This window comes from Choloepus didactylus, chromosome 1, assembly GCF_015220235.1.
Source record: "Choloepus didactylus isolate mChoDid1 chromosome 1, mChoDid1.pri, whole genome shotgun sequence".
NCBI lineage: Eukaryota > Metazoa > Chordata > Mammalia > Pilosa > Megalonychidae > Choloepus > Choloepus didactylus.
In genome coordinates this window covers 211,154,122-211,164,457 of record NC_051307.1, presented here as the reverse complement: position 1 = coordinate 211,164,457, position 10,336 = coordinate 211,154,122, and the positions used below count along the sequence as shown (strand labels likewise).

Genomic DNA, 10,336 nt, shown 5'->3' with positions numbered 1-10,336 from the left:
AAACAATGGGCAAAGGATCTGATAGATGCTTCTCCAAAGAAGATATACAAATGGCCAAAAAACACAAAAAAAGATGCTCAACATCAGCCACCAGGGAAATGCAAATAAAAACCACAATGAAATACAACTTCATACCCACTAGGATGGCTGTAATAAAAATAATGAGCATTTTCATTGTTGTGGAGAAATGGGAACCCTCCTTGGCTGATGGGAATATAAAAGTGTAAATGCTTTGAGTAAGTCTGGCAGTTCCCCCAAAAGGTTAAACTGTTCCCATATGACCCAGAAATTCCACTCCTAGGTATATAATACCCAAGAGAAACAAAAACATGCCCATTCAAAAACTTATAAATTCATGTTTATAGCAGCAGTAGTAGTATTCATAGTTACCAAAAAGTGGAAAGAACCCAAATGTTGTCCATCAACTGATGAATGAATAAGATGTGGTATATTCATACAATGGATTTATTACTTGGCCATAAAATGAAGGACTGATACATGCTACAACATGGAATAACATGCCAAGTGAAAGAAGCCAATCACAAAAGACTATTGTATGATTCCATTTAACAAGTTGGTAGAGAGGGTAGATTAGTGGTTGCCAGGGGCTCAAGGAAAGGGGAATGGGGAAGGACTACTAAAAGGGTATGGGGGTTTCTTTGGGGGGCCATTCCTTGTCATAGATTTGACATGCAGTGACAAAAGAAAAAAAAAATATTTAGGAGTGAAGAGCCAAAAAGCACCATGGAATTCTTACATTTAAGATGACGAAAAAGTACACAAGCCAGGATGCAAAGCCATAGTTCCTGAGGTAGGTAATAAAGGTAGGTGAAAGGGGTGACGTAATTCTATTATTTACAACAGAATTCTAAAAAATTCTTTAGCTTGAGTAGAAATATCCTTCCTTGGTTTGAGATACCCCAAATACTGTATTTAACCCAGATTTTCTGAGGAAGGCTAGTTTTATTTCTGAGTGATTTTATCACTGGATATACCATTTTTCCAAAATGTTCCACAGTGGAAATAAAGATTATATACAATAAATTATTTGCAAAATGTGTATACTGTTATCCAACATAAGAAAGCCAACTAAAAGAATATCCAGTTCTCTTCTGAACCATATTTAGGGTAGAAAGAACACAAAACAATATGAAATCATCAAAAAGGCAACCCAGGAATACTTCAGTACAGTAAAGAAATGCACACTAAGCAACATTCCAGGAAGAGATTAAAGTGAGTTATTGAGCAAAATGGACTACATTGTATAAATCCATTGACAATATATAAAACGGACAAACAGCAGAGATGATTTGTTTTTAGTGAAGTTTAAGAAAATTTAAAATTATGAATAAAAACCAAATAGTGCCAATATGAAAATGGATTTTAACAACTTAGTTTGCTATCATAGAATGAATTCTGCTGGTAATTACTAGTTAGCCAACCAAATGGACAGATTTAATATTTTAAAGTTCTACAATTTGGAGATTGTAAGTTTTAGCACCTGGCTTCAATATGATTCAATACACTTTGAAGATGGCCAACTTTAAAATAATTTTTCTATTACAGTTTTTAATGTATTAGCTCAATATGGTATTTTTAATAACTTATTTTTAAAGCTTATCTTGAATTTAGGGTTTTCTTTTCAAATTCTAAGATCTTTAATTAAAGGTTGATTGTTTTATGGATTATGCATTGTAACTTAAGTTATATCCAGCCACAGCCATCTCAGTTTCTCAAGATTTAATACTAGGCATTCTTTCTATCTGCTACTCTGTGTATCTAAGCTGGCATTTAAAGAGCGGTAGGTAATAGTGGAGAATGGTCAAACCACTTAAAAGCCAACATTAGTAAACAAGTTCATCCTCTGAAACAAGTCACTAAAGTAGATCAGTATTTTTAAAATGTCCTTGTTTTGTTACCACAGGTTTCTTATTTCTAATTTACATACACTCCAGGTCTTTGGTATTTTTGGTAACTTTTATCTTCCCAAATCTTTTCAAAAGAAGCAATGAGACTGACCTTTCCAACTTGACACGAACTTGTAAAAGTAGGAATTGCTGAAGATAGGCTCTCTGGAAAAAAATACAGGCAGCTGGGTAACACATTGTAAATACAGTTCATGACAGCAACAATTCAATTAGACCACACAAGTTAAAAATGCATTAGTAGAGATACTACTTCTCACCCACTTAGGATAACTATAATCAAAACATACAACAAATTGTTAATGTGGATGTGGAGAAATCAGAACTCTTGTACATTGCTGGTGGGAACATAAAATGGTGGAGCCACGGTGGAAACAGTTTGATGGTTCCCCCCAAAATAAATTAGTATAAAACCCAGAAATCCTACTCATAGGTATATATCCCAAAGAAATGAAAGCAGGTATTCAAACAAAAATTTGTACATAGCTACATTATTCACAGTAGCTAAAATGCTATTTACAATCCAAATGTCCGTAAAGAATGAAGTACTGATACAGGCTATAAAACGAATAAACCTTTAAAACATGCTAAATGAAAGAAGCTAAAACAAAGTCCCATATTGTATGATTCCATTTATATGAAATGTCAAGAATAGATAAATCCATAGAGACAGAAAGCAGATTAGCAATTGCTAGGAGCTGGGAAGGAAGGAATGGGAAGTGATTGCTGAGTGGGTACAGGGTTCCTTTTGGGGTGATGAAAATGTTTGGAACTAGCCAGAGATGATTGTTGTACAACATTGTGAATTTATTAAATGCCACTGAATTGTATATGTTAAAATAGTTCATTTTATGTAGTGTGAAGTGAATTTTACCTCAATTAATAAAAAGCCTTGGTATTGTAATCTCAGAATGTGGTATTGTTATCCTGGAATTAGTGCTAAATAATCATCCAATTTAATACAGCTCTAATACCTTCAATATTAAAGTACTTCAAAAAGTGGGACCACAGAACTTGACTATTACCCAAATTAGTAAATCTCTTAAAATTGTTTCCTTTCCCAAAATAAGATCGTGTTTTTTTATAGTACTATATTGAGCAAAATACTAAAATTTTCAAAACATTTAAATATTTTTGAATTGTATTTAGAAAATATTTCAGCATTTGCCATAATTTGAGGAAAGATTTTTTCCCTATTGAGTTGCCATGTGGGTCTTGTCATAACCTAACAGTGCAGACTTTTTCATTGTATTTTGATTTTGGGTTTGTCCCTATCAAACCATTTTGTAGGGAACCTTTACCTGTACATAATTAGACAATATGAGTTTTAAATATGTCAATTTCCATCAGGGAAATCTTCCTATAGTAGCATTCTTTCGACAGTCTCACCCTTGTATTATGTTCCTCAGAGATCTATTTCCAGACTGAAACCAGCACAATCTGGTAAGATCATACCTTAATTTTCTCAGAAAAGTCACCCCCCAGTGAGATTCCCGGAAATTTGAAACAACTGATTTTAGTATTCAGAGTTTTTAAAAATATCACATTACAGCCAGAAATTATTTTTACTAATGAATTATGAGCTGTCAGTGTACATGTTTGGTGTAGTGGCAAATACACAAGAGTTCATTTTAAGAGTAAGTGTTCTATACTATTCTTGGTCATTTCTAATCAATACTATAGATATTTGGACTGTTACGACCTACAAAGCAATTTGTGCCATCATAAAATGTGGTTCACTGTGGAAAGAACTGATAGACTTCCATTTTATTAAAATTTAATGTACTAAAAAACAAACCCAAATGTTATAGAAAAAATCACAAAGATGGCTCTAAACACTTAAACATTTCTGAATAACACCCTATTCTAACTCATGAGTACAAGGAGACTCTGGTATGCTATTTATGCAATTTTCTTAGTGTTCCCTACCTTAAGACTTCAATCATTTTAACATATCTATATCTGGACTAAAGAGTATATGGCATTCATAATAATATTCTATAACCTAATATTCTGAAATGCCTGTATACAGTCTGATCACACTGTTTAGTCAGGAAATATCAAAATTAAGGATTCAGGACTTGGAATGTTTGATAAGTACTTAAGAGTTTTTCTGACCACAGTTCAATCTAGCTTGTCATGGTGTCAATATAGGACCTGTACATGTTTTCATGGGCATGAGCAATTATTTCACACTGCATTTTTTTTCCAAAATGTTTCTCAACTTTTTCTGGTTTTCTCTCAAGTTATCCTAAGGGTCCTGTCAACACATTTGGCTGAAAGCAGATCAAATCAAAGGGAAAAAAATACAATTTGCAAAATAATCAGATTCTGACTTTAATATATCATTTATGTATTTGTAAACTCATGTTGAAATGCTCTAAAAATGTTATTTAGGAAGGCACAATTTGGTAGCTTCATTTTTCATCTATAGCTTTTTCTAAACAAGATCCCAAGAAACTGCCACCTTACTATTTTCCCTTAAAATAATTTAAGTACTTCAAGGTTTGATTTGTAGGTAATAACCTCTCATTCTCAAACTTCCTAAAAGAAGAGGTAATCCAATGGATAGTGAGCAGAATATGAAAAGTACAAGTTACTCTATCAAAACGAGGAAAGTTCTTACGGTATTGGGCTTAGAGACTAAAGAATTTGGAACAAGAACTTTCACAACTGGAAAAGCAGAGCTCTTCTTGAGGTGAGTGGGCTTTTAATACCTAAGGTTATCATGAACATCAAAAGAGCAACAGCTAAAGCACTGCAAACAAGCTTGGTAATAAATAGCACAGCTCAGTTACCACTCTAGGATAGATACTAGTCAACACAATCTTTTGTACTTCTAATTTTAAAAAGGATTTGGCTTCATATTTAAGGTTTTCTTGAACAATATATAAATTATATATATATAATATTTTACTGTAGCTGAAACTATAATGCTCACGTCTATAAAAATGAATTTTTTTCAGGGATGCTCAAAAGCCCCATTACTACTATTTCTCATTATAAAAAAACCAACAATTCTGAAAATACTTCTACCACAGAAACACTCAGTGGTTCATCCAAAACTTCTGGCCCTATCAGTGATCAGTTTCTCATAAAGTGATGTATTGCACTGTAGTCTTTAACTTCATGTGGTCAATTATTTTATTGATCCCATTGATTTATAACCATCTTCACAGGAAAGAGTAATTAAAGACAATGGGATAAAATTGAGTATGCTGCTCTTCACTTTGAATTCTAAACTGTGCTTTCATCCTAAAATGAACTACAGTAAGAATGATATAAATATGTCCATTTACACCATACACTAAAAAATAAGAGACTGAAAATATCTGACTTGTTGAATGAAGAATGAAGGATGAGAAGAATGACAAATGATGGTATATTTTAAATTTGTTAAAGCTCTGAAATTGTATTAAATTGCTAATCAAATTGAGGTAGAGGTAGACTCTAATGCTATTCCTTCCATATGTCAGAATGTAGGCCTCTCACCTTACTTTGTATACATTTTTTCCCCTAATTATATAAACACGATTCAATTTGAAATCTTTTTATAGTAGAAAAATTATAGGATCATTCATATGGTGCTTAAAAAAAATTCTTAATTACTAGCTCAAAAAAATCACTTAAAAACATACACAATAATTCAGTTTTCTTACTGCCAGTCATAAATATATCTGAAGAGTGTAGAGAAACTATATTAAGCAAATATTAAGAACAGTCACAAAATGAAGATACCTGAAACATAACTATAATGGGTTATGAACATTTCAGTATCTAGTTTTCGTCTTTGAAGGTTACATGTACACTTTGATTCATATTAAATTCTCCTACTAAAGTAACTAACTGTCTTTTCAGAATGTAAACAAATTCCATTAAATACAAATCTATTTCCATTTTAAATCACATACAAGCGCTATGTGATCAGAGGGATGGGAAACACTAGGTAAGGCCTGGTGAGTAGTGACTTCTTCATGACTAGGCAATGGAATTACCTGTTCAACCTCTAAAGCATTTAAGTCAATGAAAATGTAATCCAGACATCCATGAAAGCCACCAACATAATTTGTGTAAGCAGGTTCACCACAAGCACTTCTCAGTTTGAAGAAATGGGTAAGAGACATATTGCATCGTTCCTCTTCCCCATTGGAAGCCCAATCTTCATGATCCTCTGGAATGCTGCCATTGATGACAAAATGATACATTCCTGTAGAAGGTGTACTATTAAAGTCCCCACAAAATATAACTGGAATGCCAGGATACAGTTCACATGAAACATGTCGAATGTGAGCCAAGGCTATCGCCATTTGAATGAGACGAATGTATCCACCTATGAATATAAAAAACATTAGTATAAATACTTCAAAAAGTTGCCTTTAAGTAAAAAAGAAAGTAAAAAATTCACAAACTACTTATCTGGGTGGACATTTAAGATATATATTTATGTAAAACAGCTTTATGGACCTTAATTTAATGAAGTCACCATGTTTAAGTCAAACCTACCTTTTGGATGCCAGTAGAGATGTGTATTAGCAACACACATCTTTTTAGAAGAGTCCTTTGTAGACTGAAGAACTGAAACCTAAAACAAATGGAAAGTGCCAAGAGTTCAGTTGTTGTCTGCTAATCTCCTGAATGCTTTTTATCGAAGATTATATAATGTCATTTTCTTCCTTATCTTTCCCTTATTGATGAACTAAGACCACAGTTACAAAATCTGATTTTTATTATATGAGCTTTAGGATATACATAACTAGGACTCAGTGTAACATGTTTTAATAAAAGTCCAACATATAAGACTAGTATTAAAAGAATAAATTTTAGATGACAACAGTAAGGTCGGAGGCAGTGTTTTCAAGTGGATAAGAACAATTTTTGGAATTGGGCACCTAGGCTTGAATACCCGCTCTACCATCTACAACAATGTAACTTGGGAAAACACAAGTTTATTAAGCCAGCTTTGTCATAGGAAAAGAGACACAGGGGAATGTCATGTGCATTCAATTAAATGAGTTACACAGAGGTTCATGAAACAGCAGATGCTCAAAAAAAAAAAAAAAGGTAAGTTCCTCTTCTTACTATGAATAAAGTCAATAACCTAAAAACTCTGGACAAGCATACCAATGAAAATAATTTTTAAAACTAAGACAACCTTCATCTAAGTGGAAGCTAACACTCTGCCCAGTGGTATTATATTATAACTGGGTGATAATCCTGTCTCCACACTTGGGTGAAATTGGGTAAGTAAACTTGACATTTCCTCATATATAAAATGGGGCAAACAGCAGGATTACTATTAAGATTAAATGACATGAAACGTTAGATTTTAACTCACATTTACGGAGCACTTCGTCAAAAACGCAAAGCATATAAATAAATACTCTGCCCTCCAGACTAGAGTTACTGTACCTGAAGGACTGAAGATCTCTGGAGCACCCTCTCCTGTGCAGAAGGGTACAAAACTAGTTTTTCCAGCAGTTCTTTGTGAAGTGGGTCGGACTCCAGGGCTTCATGGAAAGAAATGTCATGCTGGCTAAGGAGAATAAACTTGGACTTTCGGTAGAAGGTGGCCAGGCCTTGATGCTGCTTGATTCGGAACACACCCTCCAGTCCGAAGGCCTCGAGAGCAGGAACCAAGCTGTCTGAAAATACTGCGCGGTCCACTTCCTGCAAACAGATGAGGTCGGCGTTGTAGCCCGTGAGCTCCTTCTGGATGAGGTTCTGGCGGTAGTCGAGCTCCAGGGCGTAGGGGGCACAGTACGGGTACAGGACCGTTCGGGAGAAATCAGTCTGGGCGTAGGTATCGGCCAGGATGTTGTAGGATACCGTGCGGATGAGAGCGTCGTCTGTCACCTTCTTGGTGTAAAGATGCCGGTGGTCAAAGGTGCAGGTGCCGGGTCCGGCTTCCACCGGACATACACTTTCCAACTCCCGGCTCGGTCCGAAGCGTTGACCATTGCCTGGAGTGCAGTGAAGCTTCAGCCGTAGCCCAATGTCGGCATTGGATGGAGTATAGACACGCTCGTTCACACCCGTCTCGGTCCAAGCAGGGAACGACGAAGAGGAGGAAGACAACGACGAAGCGCCCCCGCCCTCACGCTCAGCCGCTCCGGGTTTCGCTTCCTTGTACCAGCGGAAAAGGGAGCCGGCGGGATCCCCAAATTCGAGGCTGAGCTTGGGGCACACGGGGAAACCGGCCATGATGTAGCGCGGCAACTGCAACTCGGTGAAGGCGGGCGGGTTGCGCTCCACCTTGTATTTGACATCGCCAATCTGCAGCACAGCGCCGTCCTGCCAGGCGTCCACGTTGAGCACATCCTCAGCCACCGCCTCCTCCCTGTAGTACAGCTTCACCACGGGCTCGCAGGCCGGGGCCGGCTCGCAGGCTGGGGCCGCGCCACCGCTCGCGTTCGGCCGGTTCTTCCTGCTCTTCTTGGCGGCGGCTGCCTTGGCGTGGCCCTTGAGAGCGTTGGTGGCGATTCGGTTGAGGGCACGACCCAACGGTTCGCTCTGGTCGCGTTGCATGTTCTTGTGGCTGCCATCGGCCAGCGCGAATGACAGACTCAGCTTGGACTCCGAGGGCACACACCGCACCACAGCGCGCTCCATCGCGTCCGTCGCCGCTTCAGTAGCCGCCTCGGCCCGGCCGCACCGCTCTACCACGGTCCGTACCTTACAAAGCACGACGCGGGCGCCAGGGAGCCTCCACATGAACCTGGTGGTCCTGCAGCTGACTACACCCCCGGCCAAGCGGCGTCCGTGCGTCAACTGGAAAAAGAGGAGCTGCCGCCACCAGCTTCGGGACCTAGTCAGTTTCCGCGACTTCCGGCTGGCTAGGAGAGGGCGTCCCGAGCATTCGCTGCACACTTTCGTCAGGACCACTCGACAGTTCCTTTTTTTCCATAGCCCCTCTTGTCTCTAATCTCTCTCAGATTAATTTTTTATCTTCAATCCAAGTCATAATAAGGGAAAAGTGAAGGGAATACAGAGAGGTCAGAGAGAAATATTAGACTCTATATTTTTGTCGAAAGTGTAAGCGAGAGGCAGAAGGGAAGGCGCGGTGAGCCGGAAGTGGTTCAGAAGGTGTCTCTAGCTCCGCCTTGGCTGAGGGAGGTGAGCGCATCTTTTGGTTGGAGCCGCCGACGCCTTCCTCTGTTGTACTGAGTGAGGGTACCCGGAGCTCCCCGGGTTGCCAGTGACTTGCGCATAGGAAATGTCGCTCAGTTGCTGTCCACGGCGTTGTGGCTCACACCGCCTTCTTTCAAGACGTGGAGGGTTTGCCTCGGGCTCGGCCAGTGCTGTCACGCCGAGCTAAGCCTTTGGTGGTAGTTGATAACGAACAATACCTAAGAATTCCCATTTAGTGAATGCTAACTATGCTAAACCTTACAGTTCCTCTTAGGTGGGTTTCCTAATCCGTCTCTTACACGTGTGAGGTCCAGAGAGATTGTTACCTGCTCAAGATCACACTGATAACTGGTAAAGTGGCAGAAACAAATATTTTGACAAACTTGTGGAAGGCTGTTCATTTTTATTTAGGGTTGCCAGATTTAGTATGTAAAAATCCAGTACTCCCAGTTAAATTTGAATTTCACATAAAACAAGGAATAATAACGTGACATTCTTATGCTAAGAAATAATTCCTTGTTTATCTGAAATTCAATTTTATCTGGGCCTCTTGTATTTTATCTGGTATCCCTATTTCTATGGAAGATATAGAAGTGTAAAAGAACTTGGCTTCTTTGTAGAACAGAAATAAATCCAGTGTGGCTGGAACACATAAGCCTGTAACGGAGAGTTAAGAATTAAATAATTATGATTACTGAATCATTACATAGGTGATTTTCTTACTTTCTCATGCATTGTAAAATGGCAAAAGGGAAATACCTGAAGTTACCTCAAGCTGCCATGATCTTTGATAATGAGTGTATAACTGTATAGCCTTTATCTTATAATTGTAAAAGCCTTGTGACTGGCTCCCATTTGTACCCCCAATCCTGTTTTTCAACTTTAGAGTGTTATGATCAAAAAAGGACGGCCCCTAATGTTTATTAATGAAGGAACTTGGGTCAGCCCAGAACTAACCCATTACAATTCCTAAACTATCTTGCTAGAGGAAGCTGGAGCTAACAAAAATTGGACCGCCTGACATGCTCAGTAGCTTCATGTTAATCAGTCTGTGCATGCTCAATAATTAGATCATTTCAAGCTCTTGAACTCATTATCCTACAACCTGCCCATCTTTTTTTTTTCTCCCCTCTTCTTACCTCTCTAACTTCATCCTCTGTTATCCTGGTCTACTGTTTTACTCCAGCTACACTGCCTTCATCTCTCCCTTGACCAAGCACTCTCCTGCCTCAGGGCCTTTGCACTTGCTGTTCCCCCTGCCTGAAATGCTTGTCCTTCAGGTA

At 38.3% G+C, this 10,336-nt stretch overlaps 1 protein-coding gene across 1 annotated transcript; it reads right to left on the bottom strand.

The window, feature by feature from the left end:
• Positions 1 to 220: 220 nt before the first annotated feature.
• PDE12 (phosphodiesterase 12) lies at positions 221 to 8,774 on the bottom strand. Its single transcript, XM_037798822.1, has 3 exons — positions 7,335 to 8,774; positions 6,429 to 6,507; positions 221 to 6,255 (listed from the first exon to the last, which is right to left on the bottom strand). Exons 1-3 carry the CDS (start codon positions 8,634 to 8,636, stop codon positions 5,813 to 5,815), a joined length of 1,824 nt encoding a protein of 607 aa, XP_037654750.1. The 5' UTR covers positions 8,637 to 8,774; the 3' UTR covers positions 221 to 5,812.
• Between the last annotated feature and the right edge of the window lie 1,562 nt (positions 8,775 to 10,336).

Bases quoted from the DNA above. Each gene is read 5' to 3' on its own strand.
- PDE12 (XM_037798822.1), bottom strand. From the start codon at position 8,636: ATGTGGAGGCTCCCTGGCGCCCGCGTCGTGCTTTGTAAGGTACGGACC. The intron at 6,508-7,334 runs GTACAGTAACTC...CATTTGTTTTAG, and splicing joins AGAGATCTTCAGTCCTTCAG to GTTTCAGTTCTTCAGTCTAC. The intron at 6,256-6,428 runs GTAGGTTTGACT...TTATATTCATAG, and splicing joins TCTCTACTGGCATCCAAAAG to GTGGATACATTCGTCTCATT.